Source organism: Pelophylax lessonae (genome assembly GCF_965119305.1).
Source record: "Pelophylax lessonae genome assembly, chromosome: 3".
NCBI lineage: Eukaryota > Metazoa > Chordata > Amphibia > Anura > Ranidae > Pelophylax > Pelophylax lessonae.
The window spans coordinates 672,043,771-672,070,068 of NC_138770.1; the positions used below are offsets into that span (position 1 = coordinate 672,043,771).

A 26,298-nucleotide genomic window follows, 5' to 3' on the forward strand; every position below is an offset into this window, starting at 1 on the left:
TAAATAGATAGGAAAATGTATCATATTTACTTTTTTCTTTTTTTTTTTTACATTTCTTCAGTTACGTCCTGGTTTTCTGCCTAGGCAAATGACGTCATACATCCCAGGAGTCTTCAGGAGGGGAGGAGGGGTTTTCTCAGCTAAGCACAACCTCCTGCATATTTACAAAAAATAGCGCACACATGCAAAAGAAATGACTATCAAATATAAAGGCAATCAATAAATAAAAATGGGGATTTAGTCCCACCATATGGCCATATCGTGCTCAAGCCCACCACTGCGTCAAAGTACCCCATTGTCAGTGGGTCCTACACTATCCATAAAATGAAGGATAAATCCAGCCTATCAAACCATTGGAGATACTTACTCCTTACTGGGAGAGATGTGCAACTGCACTATAAGGGACTCCTCCTATATCTGCTAGCTAGTGGACACTGATAGAGTACAAGTGTGGGAGGGTGGGGTGCTCAACAACTTGCTCCTTTACTTCCTGCTTACTTGAGCTAAGGGCAGGAAGTAAATGCTACATGAATCATATGCCCTTACTCAAGATGGCCAAGGCCAGAAATGCTACAGAGTATTTTTTTGAAGTGATTTCTCACCAAATTAAAGGATGGAGACATGGATGAATGGGGGAGTTTGCTTTGGATGTTAAAAATGAATGTTATAGTGTTTTTGGTTTGTGGTGCTCCGATGCAGTGAAGATCCGCTTTAAGATTAGTTGTTCCAATTGACACTGGCAGGAGAGAGGTTGCTTGGGGGCCCCATCAAACTTTTGCAATGGGGTCCTGTGAATTGAAGTTATTCCCCTGAGGAGAGTTGATCACTGCGCCTATTACAGGAAAAAGGTAAAACAGTCATCCTATCTCTGGTTATTATATATTTTCGATTGATGGTGAGTCTTCCATGTCATCATTGTGAATGTTGTGACAGCTGATAGAGATGAGTACAGAATGACATTAATTTGTATTTGCTCTTCTTCCTTAGGATTCAGCTGGCAGAGAAGTTTGTAAAGGCCGTTTCGAAGCCCAGCCGCCCAGAGATGAACCCCATCCGGTTAGTGAGCTTTTGCATGAGACATGTTCATTTCTGCTTCTGACAACTGCCTCGGTTTCTTTTTGAAGCAGAGTTTGTGTAAAAAAAATTTCAGGTTTTGCTGCATCTGTTATAGTTGTTACAAGGGGTGCACCGATCTGACTTTTTATGTCCCGATACCGATATCTGGCATTGTGTATCTGCCGATACCGATACGGTACTGGTCCGGAACTACACACATAAAGCATGCGGCTGCAGTACAGAGCAAAGCCGCTGCTTCATGTGTACGACTCCTCCATTCACAGGCGGAGTGCATCTGATATCACCCCGCCTATGAGCCTGGACTATACAGGAAGTAGCGGCTCCCATCCCATACTACTACTGCACCAAGTAAGGGATGACTGAGCCGGTGTTCCATGAGAATAACCTACCCCGTGAGAAATGCATACCCTCGTCACTTCCTGCGAGGAACATCTGAGCAGCGTAGCAGTGCGCATGCTCACAGCCCCGGATACGTAATGGAACAGCTGAGGAGCTGACTAGTGCGCATGCACGGAGGGTATGAAATGATCACGGCAGTGTGTGTAACGCGGCGGTTACATTAAAACAGCTCGGCTGAAATATGAGTCATCTCCGCTCCTGTCCCTGTCACTTCCCTGATCTTGGCTAGTAAATATGAAAGCGGCGGCGGGTGTATGAAATCCAAATGTACGGAGATCTCGGCTCCGTGATTTATCTTTTCATACACCCGCCGCCGCTTTTATATTTACTAGCCCAGATCAGGGAAGTGACAGGGATAGGAGTGGAGATGACTCATATTTCAGCCGAGCTGTTTTAATGTAACCGCCGCGTTACACACACTGCCGTGATCATTTCATACCCTCCGTGCATACGCGCACTAGTCAGCTCCTCAGCTGTTCAATGACGTAGTGGTGACGTAGGTGCACCAGAAGTGACGAGGGTATGCATTTCTCACGGGTAGGTATTTTTCACGGAACACCAGGACTCAGCAAAACCGGATAGGCCGTGGATCGGTTAATTTTACCGATCCCCCAGATCCAGCTATTGTGGCAGTATCGGCGCCAATATCCGATCCTAATATCGGATCGGTGCATCCCTAATTGTTACCCACTTCAGCTCTGGAAGGTTTTACCCCCCCCTTCATGACCAGGCCATTTTTTTCTTTTCAGCACTGCGCTATTTTAACCACTTCTGGACCGGAAGGATTTGCCCCTTAATGACCAGGCCATTTTTTGCGATTCGGCACTGCGTTACTTTAATAGGAAAATTGCGCGGTCGTGCGACGCTGTACCCAAATTTAATTGATGTCCTTTTTTTCCCCACAAACAGAGCTTTCTTTTGGTGGTATTTGATCACCTCTGCGATTTTTATTTTTTGCACTATAAACAAAAAAGAGCCACATTTCTGAAAAAAATATATATATATATTTTTTTTACATTCTGCTGAATAACATTCTCAAAAAAAAATTTCAAAAAACAAAATTTTTTAACATTCTAGGTCAATTTGTTTTCTGCTACATATTTTTGGTAAGAAAAAAGTTATCGCGTCTACAAACTAGGGGAAAGATTTATGTCATTTTTATTTATTATTTTTTTTACTAGTAATGGCGGCAATCCGAGATTTTTAGCGGGGCTGCGACATTGCGGTGGACAGATCGGACCCCTAACTGACATTTTTGACACTTGTGGGAGGACCAGTGACATTACTACAGTAATCAGTGCTAAAAATATGCCCTGTTACTATAATAATGACACTGGCAGGGAAGGGGTTAACCTAGGGGTGATCAAAGGGTTAAGTGTGAGCCTAGGGGAGTGTTTACTAACTGTATGGGGGAGGGACCGGTGAAATGACCATAGAGACCTGTGATTCTATATAGAAGGATCACAGGCGCTCTGTGATCATTTCAGAGAGAAGAACGGTCTGCTGTGTTTACAACAGCTGCCCGTCCTTCTCTCTCAGTGGGGAGCGACCGCAGGTGCCCGGCGGCAATCACGGCCGTCAGCCCTGTGCATCCGAGTCCCCACTGCCCTGCCCTCCAGCACTACGCGCACAACCGACGTAGGGTTACGACGGTTCACGCAGGAGAGACTGCCTGCCACAGTAAATGTGCGACAGACGGTCTCAATGTGGTTGACTGACAGTTGCATCGCTGTGCCCAAACAAAATTTATATAATTTTTTTCACACAAAAAGAGCTTTTTTTTTTGGTGTTTTTTTTTTTTGGTGTTTTTTTTTTTTTAATATATATATATATATATATATATTATATAAACGAAAAAAGACGAACAATTTTGCAAAATAAAATACATTTTATACTTTCTATTATAAAACATATGAAAACAATAGACCTGTGCTTACAGTGTAAGAATAATGTATAAAAAAACAGCTGACACAATTCACTGCTGGTGAATACTGGCATAAAAACATACAAAGGTGCAGCGCTAAAAGCTTACAGAAAGTCCTTGGCAGGAAGTTCAACAGAAAGAGTCCAATAGGTGTGGGGTTCAATACAGAAAATCTTGTGAGAGATCCTCCACCGACAGATGTGCACACACACTGACTCTTACCATCCACAGTGGACCACTACATACAGTGGTCGAATGCACTTGTTACAGAATCCAGTCGATCGAACAGCAGCTCTCTTCCACCTTTAAGCAAATTCCACTTCATATGGCCCTCAATGGATATAACGTTCCAACATAGAAAGAAACTTCATAGTGTAATACGTTCAGTATAAAATTTGTTAAAATCCAGAAAACTCACTCACCAAAGGTAAGATAAAATCTCGCATATGCATCAATAATCCACAGGGGAATGTTTCCAACCATCAAGATGGCCGACCTCCGTGCTTGGCAATGTCACGGTGATCCAGGTCTACCCAACCGGTTTCGTCGTACCGACATCATCAGGGGCTATATCCATTGAGGGCGAGATTCCACTTCATATGGCTCTCAATGGATATAATGTTCCAGTGGTCGAATGCACTTATTACAGAATCCAATGGATCCAAAAGCAACACTCTTCCACTCTTAAGCAGATTCCAATTCATATGGCCCTCAATGGATATAACGTTCCAGTGGTCGAATGCACTTATTACAGAATCCAATCGATCCAAAAGCAACACTCTTCCACTCTTAAGCAGATTCCACTTCATATGGCCCTCAATGGATATAACGTTCCAACATAGAAAGAAACTTCATAGTGTAATACTTTCAGTATAAAATTTGTTAAAATCCAGAGAACTCACTCACCAAAGGTAAGATAAAATCTTGCATGTGCATCAATAATCCACAGGGGAATGTTTCCAACTATCAAGATGGCCGACCTCTGTGCTTGGCAATGTAGCGGTGATCCAGGTCTACCCAACCGGTTTTGTCGTACCGACATCATCAGAGGCTATATCCATTGAGGGCCATATGAAGTAGAATTTGCTTAAAGGTGGAAGAGTGCTGCTGTTCGATCGATTGGATTCTGTAACAAGTGCATTCAACCACAGTATGTAGTGCTCCACTCTGGATGGTCAGTGTGTGTACATCTGTCGGTGGAGGATCTCTCACAAGGTTAGCGGGGGAGCGATCGCAGGTGCCCTGTGTAGGGCTACGTCATTTCGCACAGCCGAGCTAGCCTGCCGCAGTAAATCTGCGTCAGGTGGCCGGCAAGTGGTTAATGACACCCCCAGATCAGTTCGCAGTGCGAAATGTGAAAGTGCAGGAATTGGATCACATGAGTGTGAACACCCATGCGATCTGATTTCAGTGTGGACCAAAAGAAGGGTCCCACACCATTTTGGCGCGAATGTGATGGGATTTCAGCCATACAGTTTGTATGGCTGAAATCGCATCGCACAGGCAATTCATGTGATCTGCACAGCAGTGCGTTGCGAATCACATGCGATGTCTAACATTGCATCAATGTGAAACCAGCCTTACTGGGGATCTAGTTGTGCTTATCAGGGAATGAAAAAGCAACCAGATCCCCTGTCATTGAACACAGCTCTGTGTTTACACTCACAGAGCTGTGTTTAGGGAAATTTAGAGCTGATCGCCGGGTGCCAGGTAGGCAATCACTGGCCGGTGTTCTATCAGAAAACCCTACCCCATCAGATTTCCATACCTATGTAATTTCCGGTGCAGGTTTGTCATGCACCAGCTGTAGTCGCGTCACACGTCCTACTGCGCATGCGCGGAATAGGTAGGGAATTTTGATAACATCGTAAGGGGTGAGGTAAAAGTCCTACTGCGCATGAGCGGGCGCATGCGCACCAACGGATCGGGTAGCGGCATCTCTTATAACAAACATACATCCGATCTCCATGGCCCACACTGCGCCGAGCCGACAATGGGACAATCCTATTCTCTACCCACACGCGCACGCCCACTGTCTCATTGTCGGGTCGGCGCAGTGTGAGGCATGGAGATCGGATTGTCGGCTCGTTGCAGTGTCGGGTCAGCGCATTGTGGACCATGGAGATCGGATGGATGCTTGTTATCAGAGATCCCACTGCGCATACACACTAGGACTTTTGCCTGACCCGTTCCAATGTTATCAAAATTCTCTACCTATTCTGCGCATGCCCAATAGGACGTGTGACGCGGCTACAAGCTGCTGCATGACGAATCCACAGCTGATCTCAACCGGAAATGACGTAGGTAGGGAAATTTGATAGAACACCGGCACCCAGTGATCGGCATGTGGTGTGACAAATTACAGCACATCTGGGCGGGTGCGCACACGTGCACCCCCTAACCAGAAATGCACATTCGCTTATATAGTGATATCTAAAGTTATTCTGCGCAGTCGGCCTGGCCTGCACTGTCGCAGTAGATGTACAGTGCGCGGTCGGCAAGCGATTACACCTGAAATTTAATGTGTCAGACCTGGGAACAATGACACTCCTAAATGGAATAGTCACCTTTAGGGTCCATGCACACTAGGTCAGCCTTTTTCAACCAGGGGGCCTTGAGGCTTCTTCAGGGGTGCCTTGGAAAAATGCCTAAAAATTTATCAAAAACTGTATGCAAGCCAGTGGGTAGACGAAAACCGGCCTTTTAGTTACACAAAGCCACAGGTTTTTATTCTGCACCATTACGACTTTGTAGACACTGGCATCCTAACAAGCAATGATGTCATCAGTTAAAAAGGAGGGTGTCTGTTGCCTCCACAGCATTCTTGTTTCACGCTCCTGTGCTCCTTCCCCTCAGCGCTGGGGTGACATTAGCAGACTGATGGAGAGAAATTGAGGGAGAAGAGAAACATCGGAATACTAGTCAGTACCATTGAGCAAAAGTGTTTTTGCTTTGGAAGAATAAATCACGTCTAATGTTAGGTGTCCTACTTGTGGATGTTGCTGTGTTATGTAAAGCTATTAGAATAGTTTTTTTACATTTTAGAATGGGGTGCCTTGAGATTGTCCATAATTTTAAAGGGTGCCTTGAGATTGTCTTCACTTCACACTTGTACAACCTGAAAGTTGTGCCACTTTGCCGCAACTCGAAGCAATGCCTGTGTAATCTTGAGGTTTACGGACCTCAAGTCACATCAAAGTCAGACCAAAGTAGTACAGGGAATACTTTGAAGTCGCTGCAACTTGATGTTGCACAGATTTTGAATGGTACTCAATGGAAATCACGGGGTACGACTTGTCATGCGACTTTGCAGTCCCAAGTCTCAGGACAAGTGTGAAAGGGGCCTAGATGTCACGTTTATGCACGTCAAGCGTTTTTCTGTCCAAAATCTCCTCCCAAAAACATTATTATTATTATACATGATATATATAGCGCCAACAGTTTGCGCAGCGCTTTACAATGTGAGGGAAGACAATACAGTTACAATACAATTCAAAACAGGAGGAACTAGAGGGCCCTGCTCGTTAGAGCTTACAAAGGGAGGGTCAAGTGAAACAAAAGGCAAGCTAATAGAGTAGGAGATAATCGGACAGATAAGGGTAAGGAGTTCCATAAGATTGGAGAGGCTCTGGAAAAGTTCTGGAGGCCGTCATGGGAGGAGGTGATGAGTGAGCTAGAGAGCAGGAGGTTTTGAGAGGAACGGAGAAAGCGATTAGGTTGGTATTTTGAGACTAGGCTAGTGATGTTGCTGGGGGCTAAGCTGTGGATTGCTTTGTAAGATGTAAGTATTTTGAATTTAATTTGCTGGTTGAGCGGAAGCCAGTGGAGGGCTTGACAGAGAGGAGCAGCGGACACTGAGCGATTGGTAAGGTGGATGAGTCTGGCAGTAGCGTTCATGATGGATTGAACGGGGGATAGCCTGTGTAGAGGTATGCCAATGAGAAGGGAATTGCAGTAGTCAAGGCGCGGGATATCCAAAAGCAAAGTTGTTCTTCCCAACCGTTGATGAGTTTTCTCATAGCCTAACACCATAGGGCATGGTGGGAGGGCTTATGCAGTCTTAAGCTGGCCATACAATATGCAATTTTTATTTCCTTCAACCACAGGTTGAAGGGAAAAAATGTGCTTGATTCCCCCATCAACAGAGTCAATGTTGATGGGAAAACCCCTCCCTCTGCTCTATTGTATTCCGACAGTGGGAGATTCCCCCTCCATCAGAATGCAATGATCAGCGCTGCCAGCTATAGCCAGCAGCAGTGATTGTACAAAGACAACCTGACAGGCTGGTTGCACTGAAGTCAATCGATAGAACAACATCAGCTCAACCAGCCTGCCCATAGATGGGTCGAAATTCGTCCAGGTCTTGCTGAACTGGGCAAATTTCAATGCAACTATGGCCGGCTTTACAGCATCATATCTTACTGCCCAACAAAACTACATCCCCCCTAATGCTGTGCATTGCCATGTTTATGAGAAGGGGAGGAAGAGTCAGGAAAGGCAACAGATTAAACCTCAGCTTTAACTCTTGCAGCACATCTAATATTGGAGTGATTTGTGTCACAGTGTTTGTCTTTCTTCTCCAGGGTGAAGGAGGTGTACAGGTTAGAGGAAATACAGAAGATATTTTTGAGGTAAGTGTCACTAGACATTGAAGCCTGCAAGTAAAATCAAACTAGACCTTATTTATTTTTAAAAATGTATAATTGCCCCCATTTGTCGGCGCTGACACATACATGTCCAAGCCTCCAGAAATGGTGCAAAAATCCTATAATTTAAATCTGAACTCCAGGAATTCAGCTGCTTTGTAAAAACTGCAGGAATACCCTGATGTAAGTCCAACGAGGTGCCTGCCGCCTCGTGATTTATCTCTATTATTCACATTTGACAGGTTTATTGTGCTCCAGGATGAAAACTTCCACTGTTCACTGTGGTCTCTGTTCCTTTAAGAGCAGAGTTGTTGGAACTGCTATGCCCGCCACTCCCCTCCTTCTGGCCATTCACAGAAGCCTTTATATTATGTGAACTCATTCACAAAATACAAAGGCTTCTGTGAATTTGCAGAAGAGGGGAGGGGGTGGGCATAGCTGCAGTGTGTGCTTCTCTCCTCATCCTCTGGGAGTGCAATAAACTTGTCACATATAAGTAATATAGAGATAAGTCTTGGAGATGACATGCACCTAATTGGACTGAACTCATAGTGTGCCTACACTTATCAGCAAATTTTCTGAATTCTTGGAATTCAGCTTTAACCCCTCACTCTCATTGTAAACATTGATAGGGAGCTGTCCATAACAGCTTAGCCACTGTGCTAGGAGCTGCTCAAAAATCAACCCTAGCTTGCCATTTTACCACCTTAGCATGCTTCCATACTACCCTAGCCTGCCCCTATACTGCCTAGCCTGTCTATTTACTACCCTACCCTAGATTTTTTTTTTGGGGGGGGGGGGGGAGGGGAGCATTTCATTCTTGGACCCAGGCAGCACAATGTCTTGGGCCAGCCCTGTGACCACCTATGCAGATTCGTGAGCTTACCCCGGCTGGGGACAAGACTCCTGTTTTGGAATCTGATATGGTCAGTCATCTATAACTTCACTTGACTACCCTCGACTAAGCCTGTGTTGCACTGCTGAAGGCAGGGCACGGTACGCACGGGAATATGTGTGGCAAAAGTGTACCACGTTCTGGTTGCACTTTTGTTTGAATGAGTTTGGTTACATACTCAACTGTTCGATTGTTCTGAGGCGCCGTTGTGCCTATTTAAAAATGAACGTTATTCTTCTGCTTATTTTTGCCTGGAGATGTCACACTTACTTACCTCGCCATGGGTGCTATCTGATTAAGCCTGCCCGTCACAAGAGAATTTCTGCACCACTGTTACCGGAGACAAGGTGGCTCAGATGCATTCCCATAATGCCAATATGTCTACATGTGTCTCAATATGGCTGATCTACCTTTATTATCTTGGAACGTAAAAGGACTTGGTAACCCTTTGAAAAAGGACGATGGTCTCCGCAGTTCTTCGCAAATACCATCCTGCAAATTGCGGACTGCAGGATACGCACCTTACAGGGGAGTCTGTGAATTGCCTGCGCTATTCCTGGGTGGGTTGGGTGATCATTCTACTCACGCATCCTACTCTACGGAGGTGAGAGTTTTGGTACACAGGTCTCTCGACGTCCAGGAATTTCACTCTCATATTGATTCCAAGGGGCGATATGTATTTTTATATTGCAAACTGTTTACTGTTACGTGTATTGGTGATGATTCCTCCTCAGTTCTCATCAGCGGTGCTGCAGGAACTGGTTTCATTTATACACGCTAAACCTGATGCCCCTATTTATGTGTTTGGAGACTTTAACCACTTTACCACCGGAGGATTTTGCTGTCTTACGTCCAGGCCACTTTTTGCGATTCGGCACTGTGCGAATTTAACTGACAATTGCGCGGTCATGCAACGCCGTACCCAAACGAAATTTACGTCCTTTTTTTCCCACAAACAGAGCTTTCTTTTGGTGGTATTTGATCACCTGTGCGATTTTTACTTTTTGCGCTATAAACAAAAAAGAGCGATAATTTTGAAAAAATAACAATATTTTGCAAATTTTTTTATATGAAATTCCCCCCAAAAAATGTAAAAATCAAAATTTTTTATCATTTTAGGCCAATTTGTTTTCTGCTACATATTTTTGGTAAGCATATTTTGATTGGTTTAAGCAAAAGTTATCGCGTTTACTAACTAAGGGAAAGATTTCTGTCGTTTTTGGTGTTTTTTTTTTAACGAGTAATGGCGGCGATCTGCGTTTTTTTTTTTTTTTTGCGGGACTGCGACATTGCGGCGGACAGATCGGACCCTTGACTGACATTTTTGACACTTTTGGGGGTACCAGTGACATTACTACAGTAATCAGTGCTATAAATATGCACTGTTACTGTAAAAATGACACTGGCAGGGAAGGAGTTAATTTTTATTGGTGATCAAGGGGTTAATTTATGCCTGGTGCTTACTGAAGTGTGGGGGGGGAGGGGACTGAGTGACACAGGGACAGATCGCAGGTTGAGCTATGCTGAACTCTGCAATCTGACCCTGCCTGTCACTTAGGAGATCCGCCCGCTTTGTTTACACAAGCAGGCGGATCTCCTCACTCGATTCCCCAACGATCGGGGAAGAGCGGCGGTGATCACCACCTCTCCTCCCCTGGCCCGACTCCCGCTGTGACTGAATACAGCGGGAGCGAGCCTCCGGCGGCGTGCGCGCGCCGCCGAGAGAGGGGAATGTCTGGCAACGTAGGTCTACGTCACCAGACGTTATCGAGCCACTTTGCCGCAGTAGAGCTCTAGTGAGCAGCGGTAAAGTGGTTAATTGCATCCTGGACCCTAAACTGCACAGGCACCCTCCATCCCCTATACCGACCTTGTATAAGGCCTTATGCACACGGGACGTTTTTACAGCGGCTGTTTTTGGCATCAGATGTTTTTTTTCTGCAGCCAGTAAACTCGCCAGCATGTTATCCTATGTCTCCATGCACACACATGCTGTTATCAGCAGTTTTTGGCAGAGGCATTTTCTGCCTTGGGAGACAGGTGGCTTTGGAGAGGAAATATTAATGGGGGATGGGTAAAAATTGGAATACTTAATATGTTACTCGTTATTCTATACCTGACATGTATTGACCAGTGATCTTTGTAATATTTTGATTGCACTAACTACTTGTAAATGAAAGTGGCCTCTCAATAAAAATTGTTACTTGATTTAAAGATTTAAAAAAAAAAATGATACTATACTATGCTATTAGGGCACTTACCTGTCCAGGCATCCAGCAGTGTCCCCATTTGAGCCGATTCTTGAACTGGCTTTAAGGTGCTGGCACCACGGCCGCCTTCCTGGCTAAGGGAAACTAGCAGGGAAGCCCTGCGGCTTCACAGCCGGTTTCCTACTGTGCAAGCGCAATTTGCACTGCGCTTTGTGAATGGGCTGGCTGTGTGGGGAAGGAAGGAAGGGGGGCAACTTCCGGCTCACTTCGCCACCGCGGACTGAGCCGGAAGTGGGAGAAATGTGAAATGTGAACAATATTAAGAAGCAGTTTTAGAAATTATTTTCCCCTCAGGATCAGAACATTTTTTTTTCATTTGTGGCTGTGGATCTCTAGTCGAATTGCTGGTTGAATTCCTAGAATATGGTGGCCGGTTTGTAGCGCTGACCTGGAGGACGACCCATTATGGAGGCCCATGTGTTTTGCCACTTATTTTGTTCCTGTGATTGTTTCTAGGCTGGAAATGAAGCTTACTAAGAGTTCCAGCGGGATATTACGTCTGTCCTACACCAGCAGAGACGATCGTCACTTCATACCGACTGGTCTGTATATAGTGAAGACTGTGAATGGTGAGTTTGTGGACAGATTTATTGCAATGTTGTCTCCCCCCCGCCCCGGGCCAGATGAACACCTTACTGGGGTTACATAACATCACAGACACCTTATTGAAGTAGGAGGAGGAGAAACCACAAAACTTACTATAATAATGCAGAACTTCAACCCGACAAAATAATCATTTTAATCATTTAACCCTTTCGCTTCCAGGTCAGTACATTGTACGGACCTGACAGCGGGGGGGGGGGGGGGTGCACCCCTTTAACCTCTGCAGCAATGCTGGCAGCACTCGTACCTCTATTTCCCCAAAGACCACCTCTGGATATGATGCTGAGCACGTGCACTCAACCTCTTTGGTCGGCCTGTTCTGAGTGGAATCTGTCCTGTTAAACTGCTGTATGGTCTTGGCCACCGTACTGCAGCTCAGTTTCAGGGTCTTGGCAATCTTCTTATAGATGGTGTAAGGCATGTGTGGCGGCAACCAGGTGAGGAGAACAAAGACAAGTGTGTCTTGCCTACAGTCAGGCATGGTGGTGGGAGTGACCATACGCCACACAGTGCATCATCTTGTTCTGCATGGCTGTCGTCCCAGAAGGAAGCCTCTTCTAAAGATAATGCACAAGAAAGCCAGCAAACAGTATGCTGAAGACAAGCAGACTAAGGACATGGATTACTGGAACCATGTCCTGTGCTCTGATGAGACCAAGATACATTTATTTGGTTCTGATGGTGTTAAGCATGTGTGGCGGCAACCAGGTGAAGAGTACAAAGACAAGTGTGTCTTGCCTACAGACAAGCATGGTGGTGGGACTTTCATGGTCTGGGGCTTCATGAGTGCTGCTGGCACTGGGGAACTACAGTTCATTGAGGGAACCATGAATGCCAACATGTACTGTGACATACTGAAGCAGAGCATGAAACCCCTCCCTTCAGAGACTGGGCTGCAGGGCAGTATTCCAACATAACAACCCCAAACACACCTCCAGGATGACCACCGCCTTGCTAAAGAAGCTGAGGGTAAAGGTGATGGACTGGCCAAGCATGTCTCCAGACCCAAAACCCTATTGAACATCTGTGGGGCATCCTCAAATGGAAGGTGGAGGAGTGCGAGGTCTCTAACATCCGCCAGCTCCGTGATGTCGTCATGGAGGAGTGGAAGAGGAGTGCAGTGGAAACCTGTAAAAGTTCTGGTGAACTCCATGCCCAAGAGGGATAAGGCAGTGCTGGAAAATAATGGTGGCCACACAAAATATTGACACTTTGGGCCTAATTTGGACATTGTCACATAGGGGTGTACTCACTTTTGTTGCCAGCGGTTTAGACATTAATGTCTGTGTGTTGAGTTATTTTGAGGGGACAGCAAATTTACACTGTTATACAAGCTGTACACTCACTACTTTACATTGTAGCAAAGTGTCATTTCTACAGTGTTGTCACATGAAAAGATAGAATAAAATATTTACAAAAATGTGAGGGGTGTACTCACTTTTGTGAAATACTGTATTTGTAGAATTGTTTGTGCATTCATTAGAATTACTGATGTTACCGTGTGAGCTCTGTGCGCTAACACTCCTCTGCTGTCATTTCGCAGATCCCTGGACGATGGCTTTTAGCAAGAGCCACAGTCGCAAATATTTCTACAATTTGAAGACACAAAAGTCCCAGTTTGAAGTACCTTTGGAGTCCATCGCACCATTTCAGTAAGTGTATTATTGCCCAGATCATGTGACTGCGCTGCTTCTTTAAGAGAGGGGGAATGAGGGGAAAGATGACATTTAGCATCTTCCCTTTAATTTGTTTTTCTCTTACGTCCTCCGACAGTCGCCGCCACTTCATAATCTTCACTAATGGGGTAATTGACCTTTGCTCCGCAGGAGTAGCTAGGCAACAAGATTTGTTAATATCAAAGCTTTTAGCATATCACACCCCTAGGGGGTGGTCCCCTCAGTCAATACCTCCCTGCTTCCTGCATTCTCAACTCAGTTTCTAATGCCTAGCTTAGGAGTATCTGGCTGATCCTGTGCTGGGGCTTTCAGTCTCAGCCTTCTATCCTCTTTTTGATTTTATTTTGAGTGTTTTTCTCTTTCTTTTACTTAGCTGTTCTTTTATCAGCATTAGTTTAGTTTCTTCGGATGAAGATGATCATGCGGAGCTGGGTCTCGGACTGGCCACCCTGGATCCCAGGGTTCAGGGCCAGGGGCTTCCCAGCCTGCCATCGAGCGTTCAGCTCAGGTTTTCCCTGGCATATTGAACGACCCATCCCTGTTCGCTGCAGGGATGCTGCCTGTGAGGTGGCTACCTCACCGGACGCCATTTGCGGTTTCGCACCGCAGTTCCGCTGCGTCCTGGCTGCGACACTCCCTGTCCTCAGTGCAGCGGTTTGGTCGCTGGAAAAGGCTACCCACGCCATCCGGAATGGTAAGTGCACTTCTATATGGGGACCTGTCTGTTCTGGGTGTCAGTCTGTTACTATGTGACCCTGCATGTCTGTGTATGTGCTGAGCTCCCTGTCAGATTCCTGTGTGGAATAGCTGCCTTTCTGTGGGCTGCGGGGGGGGGCTCTCCCGCTCTGCTATGAGAGTATGGGGCAGACTGGGCTTAGACATGCTGTGCGGCGGCCGCTTCTGCGGCCCGCCATTTTTTTGCGGCAAATTATGGTGACCGGCCCTGTGTGGCATTTTGGCGGCGATCGATCATACAACTACATGTTGGCGCCATTTTCTCATTGCCTAAAATGCCTCAGCCGAGCGGCCATGTTTGTGTAGCCTGCATAGGCTTTATAGGGCGGTCAGTTATTGCATCACTTCCTTTTGCTCTGGAACAGCGATCGGTGGCAGCAGCCTGTGTGGTCTCTCCAGGTTTTTACCTTTCTTTTTCCTGTATTTCCTTGCTCAGTGTCCTTATCCCTGTGGGGGTCGGTGCATGCTGTAGTGTGCGGTGGGCTACGCTCGCCGCGGTCTTAAAGGGGCAGTCTCCCTTTTTTCAATATTGCTGGGGCATGGACTCTCAGGATTGCAAGTTTACTCCCGCCTTGGTGGGGGGCCAAGGGGCTTTTGCATCCCCCGAGGGGGCTGATCTGGCTGCTATTGTGGCGAACTTGGCTTCTCAGGTGCAGATGTTAATGGCTGATCGATCCGCAAAACGGCCCAGATTGTCTATTTCCTCTGATTCAGAGGGCGATGGGGCTGCTATGGCTGGAGTGCCCTTCTCAGGGTCTCGCTCATCTCTGGACCTTGGAGGGTCTGAGGGGGAGGCTGAGGTAGAAGGGGTTGATAATTCTCCCCCTGGCTCGCCTGAAGAGCTTGCACTCATGGATGAGTTGGTTGCTTCTATCAAGGAAACACTGCGTTTGCAGGATGAACCATGTCCTCCTGCTTTGATGTCCTCTTATGGGACGCAAAGGAAGCGCAAAACAGCGCAGGTTTTTCCCTGCCCTGCGGAATTTCAGCGCGCTGTTGATGAGCAATGGCGCAATTTAAAGAAGCCCTTTACTGTGCCAAGTAAGTTCAAGCTGCGTTATCCCTTTACACCCACCACTGATGAGCGTTGGTGTGTGCCGCCTCAGGTGGATCACGCGGTGGCGGTTTTGAATAAATCTACTGCGATCCCTGCTGAGGATACCCCGTTGTTCCGGGACCCGACGGACAGGAGACTGGAGTCTCTTGCCCGGCATGCTTATACGGTTGCTGGTTCTATGCTGAAGCCTATTTTTGCTTCCATTTTGGCAGCCCAGGCTTTTGCGGATTGGGCACTGGTGCTCAGGCGCACCCTGGTGGCTGACTCTGCTCCACCGACAACATTGGCTATGGTGGATCAAATTCATCAGGGTGTCATGTATTTGTGTGATGCGGACTTGGATTTAGTCCCTTTAGCTGCACGCCTCTCAAGTGTGGCGGTATTGAACCATCGCCTGATATGGCTGAAATGTTGGTCGGTTGACCAATCATCTCGCAAGACTTTAGCTAATTTGCCCTACGCGGGCTCTCGCCTTTTTGGCGAGTCTTTGGATACTCTGATAAAGGGAATTTCCGGGGGTAAGAGCACTCTCTTACCCCAAACTCACAAGAATAAGTTTGTTCGTGGTAAGAAGAATACCTCGTTTAGGCCCTCTCAGGGGTCCTTTCGTGCCTTTCGGTCGCAATACAAGGGCAAGCCCTTCAAGGGCCAAGGCTCCCAGAAGAAGCCGTGGGCAGGTAAGCAGAAGTCCGGCCATTCCGGGTCCGCTGCCCATACCAATTTGGCCTGAAGGGGCGCCCTCACCCGGTTCTGGGGTGGGGGGACGTTTGCTCGGTTTTCTTCAACCCTGGCTGGTCCGCATTCGGGACAGGTGGGTTCAGGAAATCGTTCGATCTGGATACAAGATCGAGTTTCTCTCTCGGCCGGCGAGCAGATTTTTTCCCTCAAATCTTCAGCTGTCTCCGGAGCGCTTGCAGGATCTGCACCTGGCGGTGCGGGACCTGAGGGCCCAGGGAGTGGTGGTTCCGGTGCCTCATCGGGACAGATTTCGGGGGTTCTATTCCAATCTGTTCACTGTGCCCAGAAAGGAGGGCAAGGTACGTCCGATTTTGGACTTAAAAGCTCTGAACCGCTTTGTGCGGGTTCGCAAGTTCCGCATGGAATCCCTGCGCTCGGTGGTGGCTGCCCTGGTTCCGGGGGAATTCATGGCCTCCATCGACTTGAAGGATGCGTACCTCCACATCCCCATTTTCGAGGGTCACCAGAGGTACCTTCGATTCGCCATTGCGGAGGATCATTACCAATTCGTGGCGTTACCCTTTGGTCTCGCTTCGGCTCCGCGGGTTTTCACCAAGGTGCTTGCGCCGGTCCTGGCTTTATTGAGAGCCCAGGGCATCTCTGTCTTGGGGTATCTGGACGATATCTTGATTCGGTCTGTGACCAGTCAGGGCCTGGTGAACGACCTGTCCATCACGATGCAGACTCTGCAGGAGTTCGGTTGGACAATAAATTTGCCAAAGTCAACGCTGTGTCCGTCAGTTCGTCTTCCCTACCTGGAGATGATACTAAGTCAGGTCCCTCAGGGACAATCAGTGCTCGTCCCTCCGGACGTGTATGAGGTGTCTGGGATTGATGGTCTCGGCTTTCGAGGCGATTCCCTTCGCCCAGTTTCACACGCGGGATCTTCAGGCGGAGATCCTGGCCAAGTGGGACGGGCGTCCGCAATCTCTGGATCTGCGGATTTCGTTGAGCCGCCTCACCCGAAGGGGTCTTTTGTGGTGGCTCCAGTCCCCGGCGGTGTCGGGGGGGCAAGTCCTTTCGTCCTTTGTCGTGGACGGTGATCACCACGGATGCCAGCCTGTCGGGCTGGGGTGGTGTTCTGGGCGTTCTGTCCGCCCAGGGAACTTGGTCGGAGGAGGAATCCTCCCTTCCGATCAACATTCTGGAATTGCGAGCGATAAATCTCTGCCTTCTGCGTTGGGCGGACAGGCTTCAGGGCCGTCCGGTTCGGGTGCAGACGGACAATGCCACAGCGGTGGCCTACATCAACCACCAAGGGGGCACCAGGAGTGCCCGAGCGGCTCGGGAAGTAGCCGACATTCTGTCTTGGGCCGAGACGCACGTCCCGGCGATATCTGCAGTTCACATTCCGGGGGTGGAGAACTGGCAGGCGGATTATCTGAGTCGCCAGACCCTGGACCAGGGAGAATGGTCCCTTCACCCGGATGTCTTTCAGATGTTGTGCACAAAGTGGGGTTCCCCAGATGTGGACCTGTTCGCGTCTCGTCTGAACAACAAGGTGGAAAGGTTCGGGACAAGAACGCGCGATCCTCGGGCGGACGCCTCAGACGTGTTAGTGGCACCCTGGCATCAGTATCGTCTGATGTATGCCTTTCCACCGATTCAGCTGCTGTCCAGGTTCCTTCGCAGGTTGGCCTCGGAACCGCACACGGTGATTCTGGTGGCGCCAGACTGGCCTCGCCGGTCTTGGTACGCAGACCTCGTGAATCTGGCGGTCGACGCTCCGTGGCGTCTGCCTCTTCGAGAAGATCTCCTGTCTCAAGGACCGATATTCCGCTGGCTTTAACGGCCTGGCTGTTGAAAGCCAGGTCCTGAAGGATAGGGGTCTCTCCCCTGAGGTCATTCCCACTTTGATCAAGGCTAGAAAAGCCTCTTCGGGGAAGATTTACTACCGTACTTGGAAGGCGTATTTTGCCTGGTGTGAGTCCAGGGGGTATTCCCCTCGCTCGTACTCGGTATCGAGGGTGTTGGCTTTCCTTCAAATGGGCGTGGACCAGCGTTTGGCGTTGGCCACGATTAAGGGTCAGATTTCTGCACTGGCCGTTCTCTTTCAATGCCCTGTGGCGTCTAATTCTTTGGTTAGCACCTTTGTTCAAGGGGTGCGACACTTGGCCCCTCCTCGGAGGGACCCTTTACCTCCATGGGACTTGAACCTTGTTCTGTCCGTGTTGCAACATGCTCCCTTTGAGAAGATCAGGGAGATCTCGTTGTCTCTATTGTCCAAGAAGGTTGCTTTTTTGGTGGCAATCACTTCGGCTCGCAGGGTATCGGAGCTGGCGGCCTTGTCCTGCAGCTCTCCCTACTTGGTGATTCACTTGGATAAGGTGGTCTTACGTCCTAACCCTTCTTTTCTTCCGAAGAGGATCTCGGAATTTCACCTCAATGAGGATATTGTCTTATCTTCGCTTTGCGCGAAGCCTAAACATCCGAAGGAGGTGGCCTTGCATTCCTTGGATGTTGTTCGGGCGATCAGGGTTTACCTGTCTTCGACGAAATCCTGTCTTCGACGAAATCCTTTCGCAAGTCGGATTCTCTATTTGTCCTTCCAGAGGGTCCTCGGAAGGGCATGGCGGCGTCGGCTGCGACCATCGCCAAATGGATCAGACAGACCATTGTGCAAGCCTATGCTTTGAAGGGGAGGGTTCCTCCTTTCCCTGTGAAGGCGCACTCTACCAGGTCTCTGAGTACGTCTTGGGCCTATCGTCATCAGGCTTCTGTGGCCCAGGTAAGTAAGGCGGCGACTTGGTCGTCCGTTCACACCTTCTCAAAATTTTACAAGGTGGATGTTCAGGCATTGGCAGATGCTTCCTTTGGCCGTAAAGTTCTTAGTGCAGCAGTGCCTTAGGGTCCCTTGTTTTGGGTCCTTGGCTGTTGGGGTGTTTTACCCCTAGGTTACTTGTTCTTTCCTGGGTTGTTGCTCCTGTTGAGCACGTTTTTTCCTGTTGCCCAGTTGGTTCTCTTACTTTGGTAAGGTTCCTTCCTCTGATGTGGGTACTGCGTTGCTTTAGGCGCGGCTGCGTTTTTCCCACCCCTCATGTCTACACTGCTCTGGGACGTCCCCATTAGTGAAGATTATGAAGTGGCGGCGACTGTCGGAGGACGTAAGAGAAAACTGAATTTTTGTAAAATCTTACCGTAAAATTCCTTTCTCTGAGTCCTCCGACAGTCGCCGCCCCCGCCCCTCTTTTGGGGTTTGTTTATGTACTCTACTGCTATGCTACTGAAACTGAGTTGAGAATGCAGGAAGCAGGGAGGTATTGACTGAGGGGACCACCCCCTAGGGGTGTGATATGCTAAAAGCTTTGATATTAACAAATCTTGTTGCCTAGCTACTCCTGCGGAGCAAAGGTCATTTACCCCATTAGTGAAGATTATGAAGTGGCGGCGACTGTTGGAGGACTCAGAAAAAGGAATTTTACGGTAAGATTTTACAAAAATTCTGTTTTTTTTTTTTACTTTTACATAAAGTAGGGAAGTGTTTAATGTCTCGGAGGAACTGTCCAATTTAGTGCTGATCAACTCACTTGATGTAGGGAGCCTCAAATGTAGCCCCTGACATCATGACATCACCAGTGGTGCCACACATAACATTCAGTGAACAATAATGATTAATCACTGGCAATTCATTTATTATCAACTTTTCATATGGACTCATTTTGATTCAATTTTTTGGGACTTTAATTCAACTTTGGAATTTTTTATTGATTAGGAGTTCTTTATGCATATTCCTCAATTTTTTGCACAGATGTCACTTTTTTGCACCTTGTCACTTTATTGATGTGTCCTTTTTTGGGTTATATATTTATATTTATTTTTTTAGCTATAGCACCTTATTTTGTTACATTTTTATTACTTTCTCAGAATTTATATTTGGTGTATATATTTGCGTACACTTTTTTTTGCACTCTAGCACTTTATTTTTATCTGTTTTTTTTTTTTTTTTTTTTGTACCAATGATATTTATTAGAGTCCCATAATTTTCCTCATTGGTTTACATCCTTCTTGCCCCCAGGCAGCGCCACCTATCCCTCCTTTTACATATTCATGAGTGTACAGTATACCCCTTTCTTGGGGTAATATGTGAGGTAGGCTGCAGCCTGTGATGTATATCATAGCGTGGAATTTAAAGAGGTTGTAAACCTCCGAATTTTTTTTTTTTTTTAAAACGAACACCTGAAAGAAAAACACATAATGCATCGCATACTAGCTCATTATGAAATACTTACCTTAGAACGAAGCCCCGCAGTGCCGACCGCTTACCTGTCTCATGGGCGACATGTTCTGTCGCCCTTCTTCCGGGGTTGCGGCATCCAGCCATCTGATTGGCTGGAGCTGCGATGACGTCACTCCCGCGCATGCGCGCGGGAGCCGACGGTAACCGCACGGGGCTCTGAAGGAACGGCACGAGCGGCAGTTCCTTCAGAGCGCATGCGCCAGTGATGTCACTGGCTGCATGCAAAGTAAATATCTCCTAAACTGTGCATGTTTAGGAGATATTTACAGTACTTATAGGTAAGCCTTAATATAGGCTTACCTATAGGTACAAGTTGCAGAGGAGTGTTTACTTCCTCTTTAAAAAAAATTTCAAACGGGGGATTTTGCTTTTGAATATTAAAAGAGAATGAAATAGCCTTTTTGGTTTGTGGTGCTCAGATACAGTGAAGATCCGCTTTAACCACTTACCGCAAAGTGACGTAGGGCTACATCGGCTGACTTTGCAGTGTTTTGCGGTACCGTTGTTATACGGTACCGTTGTTTAGAGCCGGCGGTCGGCTTTCCGGCGGTAATGACCGATGCGGCTCGGGAGCCGCTCGATCGTTACCCCGGCGAGCGGGAGGGGACGCTCCCGCCGCCTTCAGTGGCTTTCCCCGATGGGACGGGAGAGCCGAGCACCAAGCCGGCACGTCCGCCGGCTGGATGTAGTCCCGATCAAAGCCGGATGTGGCTTTGATCGGGTCTCCGATGACGTAACCCGGAGGCGGCGTCTCATGACGTTAACTGTCGGGTTACTCTTCTGCTAAAGGCGGCAAATTTAAAAACCGAGTGTATTCAAAAATGCCGTTTTCGGCGTTTTGAATACATGGAAGTGCAGTGGACCCTCGATCCCTCCATAAAGAGTACCTGTCACTGCATATTGCTGTCACAAGGGATGTTTACATTCCTTGTGACAGCAATAAAAGTGATCAGATTTTTTTTTTTTTTTTAAAACTTGTGATAAAGTTAAAAAAAAAAATAGGAAAAGAAAAAAAAAATTTAGTCGCCGCCATTGCCGTTAGCTCGCGCACGAAAGAAAATGCATATGGAAGTCGAGCCGCGAATTAAATCGCTGTTCAAACCACACATGTGAGGTATCACCGCGATCACCAGAGCGTGAGCAATAATTTAAAAAAAAGAGCTACACTCTAACTCTAAACTGGTAACCGTTAAAAAATTTTTAAAGCGTCGCCTATTGAGATTTCTATTGACCGTAGTTTGTTGCCATCCCACGAGTGTGCGCAATTTTAAACTGTAACATGTTGGGTATCTATTTACTCGGCATGACATCATCTTTCACAATATACAAAAAAAATGGACTAACTTTACTGTTTAGTTTTTTTAAATGCAGTGAAATGTGATTTTTCTGAATTTTTAAAAAAAAAAATGGCGTTTGAAAGACCGCTGTGCAAATACCGCGTGACAAAAAATATTGCAATGACCGCCATTTTATTCTCCAGAGTCTTTGCTAAAAAAATATATATAATGTTTGGGGGTTCTAAGTAGTTTTCTAGGAAAAAATACTGATTTTAACTTGTGAACAAAAAGTGTCCGAAATTGGCCTGGGGCTTAAAGCGGAGTTCCACCCTAAAATAAAACTTACCTCCATCTTCATGCCCGGGGTCACCTGAAAAACAAATGGATAATCGCAATTTTTTTTTTTTTTTTACTTACCTGGTTTAGAAGAAAATATACTCCCCTAACTTCCTTCTTCCTCCCCTCGGCGGCCACGGCCCGTCGTCAGTTCCTGGCTTTGCAATGATTCCTGGGAGCTGAACGTCATCGCTCCGCTCCCAGGAGTCAATGTGCCTGCACCGGCCCCGACGTCAGTTCCGGTGCAGGCCCCGTCATACCTTGCTAAACAGCTTCTGGGCATGCCCAGAAGCTGTGCAGGGATAACGCTGCGGCACCGGAAGTGACGGCGGGGCCGGTGCAGTGCATCGTGGGACCGAAGAAGATGGAAGAGGACACAGAAGAGGATCGCGCTGGCTTCAAGCTGCCCACACCTGAGATGGCAGTGCTGGACAATACTTTTTCAAGGTAAGTATTTCTTCTAAAAGGTAAGTTCAACCCGGGACAGATCAGAGGCTATCCATTGTGGAATGTACTAGCCCTGACTGTCCCGGGGGGATTTTTATTAAAAAAAGTATTCCTAGGGTGGAACTCCACTTTAAGTGGTTAAGCTATGCGTCACACAAGGCGTACCTCGTACCTGTCCCGGCTGGAACAATGGCTGCCCTGTGTGAGCTTTCATAGGCACTTGATGGCCTTTAATTTCTTCTATTGACGTCCGCGCAGTTTTGAGTCGGTCTCCTCTGTACGCTGCAGCCTTGTGTTAATGGACCACACATTGGCTCTTCTCACTGAGCTGAATGTAAAGTGACGCACACACCAACAAAAAGTGCGTGTAGTATGAAGCCGTGTTCATTAACAGGGCTGTAATGATCGTCATGCACCATAATGGTTGTTATTTTCCACAGTGAAGGCCAGCAAGAAATTCAAATCAGTGATAAGAATTATATCATCAATTACCACCTTATCCTTCAGTAAACAAAGATTTTATTCCATTCCAGGAAAGTACATTTCACCTTTTCTTCTCTGACATTTTACTTGATGAAAAGAAAATTTAGTACAATGAATTTCGCACATCTTACTGAACAGCTTGTCACCGAGTACTGTAAACATTGATTTATAGTATAACTAAGGGCAAAACTATTTTTTTTTTTTTTTTTTTTTTTTTTTTTTAGTTTTAGACAGAGTGGAGAGGGATTAGAACACTTGTCTGTTTTTTTTTTTATTTTTGCTGTCTGTGATCCCGTTAAAGAGGGAGTAAAGTCTGTTGATATTTTTTTTGTTTTTTCTTACCTGGAAAGTAAAGGCATAATGTGCTAGTAAGCATCGGGTCTGCGGACTCTGGCTGTATTACTGGCCGGAGCGGCGTGACGTCACGCCAATGCATACATGCGGGAGCCGCCGGTCGCAGGACAAGGCTCGGAGGAAATGGCACGGGTGGCCGTTCCTTCAGAGAGCATGCGCCCTTGACGTTATCGGCTGCATGCAACGTAAATATCTCCTAGACGGTGCAAGTTTAGGAGATATTTACAGTAACTATAGGTAAGCCTTGTTATAGGCTGACCTATAGGTACAAACATTACAGAGGAGTTTACAACCACTTTAACCACTTTCCAACCGGGCCATAGCCGAAAGATGGCTACAGCGCGGTCGTCTAGTTCTGGGAGGGCGTACATGGACGTCCTCCCAGAATCGCGCACACGGGAGTGTCCGTGCTCGCTGGGTCCCGGGGACCCGGCGCATCACGGATCGCGGTGAAGGGCCAATGAGAGCGGTCTTTTACCACGTGATCGCTCTGTCCAATGACAGAGCGATCACTTTACAACAAACCGGCGCATGTCCGGTTCATTTTTCTCCTCTCTTCGCACGCTGTACACAGCAATCGGTACAGCGTGCGAGGAGAGGAGAGAAACTGCAGCTGCACGCCTCCTCTGCCTCATCTGTGCCCCATCAGTGCCTCATCTGTGCCCCATCTGTGCCCCATCAGTGCCTCATCTGTGCCCCATCAGTTCTTCATCAATGCCTCATCCGTGCCCCATCCATGCCTAATCTGTGCCCCATACATGCATCATCCTTGCCACCCATGCCACCCAGTGCTCATCCATGCCACATCCGTGCTCATCCGTGCCTCATCTGTGCCACATCCATGCCACATCTGTGCCACATCCATGCCACCTCAGTGCTCATCCATGCCACATCCATCCCACATCAGTGCTCATCCGTGCCATGTTAGTGCTCATCTGTGCCACATCCATGCCATGTCAGTTCTCATCCATGCCACGTCAGGGGTCATCCGTGCCACGTCAGTGGTCATCCGTGCCACATCAATGCCACGTCAGTGCTCATCCACGCCACATGCATGCCACGTCAGTGCTCATCCATGCCACATCATTGCTCATCCGTGCCACATCAATGCCACGTCAGTGCTCATCCGTGCCACATCCATGCCACATCAATGCCACGTCAGTGCTCATCCGTGCCACATCAGTGCTCATCCATGCCACGTCAATGCCACATCCGTGCCATGTCAGTGCTCATCTGTGCCACATCCATGCCACGTCAGGTGGCTCATCTGTGCCTCATCCATGCCACATCAGTGCTCATCCGTGCCACATCCATGCCATGTCAGGGCTAATCCATGCCACATCAGTGCTCATCAGTGCCACATCCATCCCACATCAGTGCTCATCCGTGCCACATCAGTGCCACACCCATGCCATGTCAGTGCTCATCAGTGCCACATCCATGCCACGTCAGTGCTCATCCGTGCCACATTCATGCCACGTCAGTGCTCATCCGTGCCACATCCATGCCACGTCAGTGCCACATCAATGCCACGTCAGTGCTTATCCGTGCCACATCCATGCCACGTCAGTGCTCATCCGTGCCACATCCATGCCATGTCAGTGCTCATCTGTGCCACATCCATGCCAAGTCAGGGTGCTCATCTGTGCCTCATCCATGCCACGTCAGTGCTCATCCGTGCCACATCCATCCCACGTCAGGGCTAATCCATGCCACATCAGTGCTCATCAGTGCCACATCCATCCCACGTCAGTGCTCATCCATGCCACGTCAGTGAGTGCTCATCCATGCCACATCTGTGCCATGTCAGTGCTCATCTGTGCCACATCCACGCCAAGTCAGGGTGCTCATCTGTGCCTCATCCATGCCACGTTAGTGCTCATCCGTGTCACATCTATGCCACGTCAGGGCTAATCAGTGCCACATCCATGCCACGTCAGTGCTCATCAGTGCCACATCCATGCCACGTCAGTGCTCATCAGTGCCACATCCATGTCATGTCAGTGCTCATCAGTGCCACATCCATGCCACGTCAGTGCACATCCATGCCACATCAGTGCCACTACAATGCTTATCAGTGCCCTACAGTGCCTCACAAAATTCTAATGGAAAGTCAGGAAATGATGATGCTCCCTGCATGTTGGGCCTTTGTATGTGACCAGGCTGTGGAAAAGTCTCACATATGTGTTATCGCCATACTCAGGAGGAGTAGTAGAATGTATTTTGGGGTGTCATTTTTTGCTATGTGCATGCTATGTGTTAGAAATGTCTTATAAATGGACAACTTTGTGTAAAAAAAAATGCGTTTTGGTTTTCTTTCCACATTTTCCAAAAACTTGTGGAAAAAAAATGACATATTCAAAAGACTCATTATACCTCCTAGATTATGTGTTGGGTGTTTTCTTTCCAAAATTGGGTCATTTTGTGGGCGTTTCCATTTTTCTGGTGCTCCAGGGCCTTCAAAAGTGTGATAGGTCGTCGGAAAATTATATGTGTAATTTTCGCTTCTAGAACGCCTGACGGTGCTCCTTGGATGTTGGGCCTCTGTATGTGGCCAGGCTGTGTAAAAGTCTCACACATGTGGTATCGCCATACTCAGGAGGAGTAGCAGAATGTATTTTGGGGTGTAGTTGCAAGTATACATATACTGTGTGTGAGAAATAACTTCGTAATAATGACCATTTTGTGAAAAATATATATATATTTTTTTTAAATCTTCATTTTGCAAAGAACTGTGGGAAAAAATTACAACTTCAAAAAACTCACCATGCCTCTTACTAAATACCTTGGAATGTCTACTTTCCAAAGAGGGGTCATTTGGGGGGTATTTGTACTGTCCTGAATTGTTAGGGTCTCAAGAAATGAGATAGGCCTTCAGTACATCAGGTGTGATCAATTTTCAATGATTGGCACCTTAGCTTGTAGACTCTATAACCTTCACAAAGACCAAAAAATTTATACTTATTTGGGTTATTTTTACTAAAGATATGTAGCAGTATAAATGTTGGCCAAAACTTATGAAGAAAAATTACTAAATTTGCAAAATTTAAAACCGAAACAAAGAAAATTTCATTTTTTTACAAAAGTTTCGGTCTTTTTTTAAAAAACACGCCCCTAGGTACACATTTAACCCCTTGATCACCC

At 47.2% G+C, this 26,298-nt stretch overlaps 1 protein-coding gene across 1 annotated transcript in view; it reads left to right on the top strand.

Annotated features, from left to right (window-relative positions):
- Positions 1-26,298, top strand: part of CMTR1 (cap methyltransferase 1) — a 137,142-nt gene that overhangs the window by 109,187 nt on the left and 1,657 nt on the right. The window contains exons 21-24 of the mRNA XM_082251648.1: positions 988-1,056; positions 7,984-8,031; positions 11,668-11,780; positions 13,358-13,466. Coding sequence (XP_082107774.1) covers positions 988-1,056; positions 7,984-8,031; positions 11,668-11,780; positions 13,358-13,466 — 339 coding nt within the window. The remainder of the gene's footprint in view (positions 1-987; positions 1,057-7,983; positions 8,032-11,667; positions 11,781-13,357; positions 13,467-26,298) is intronic.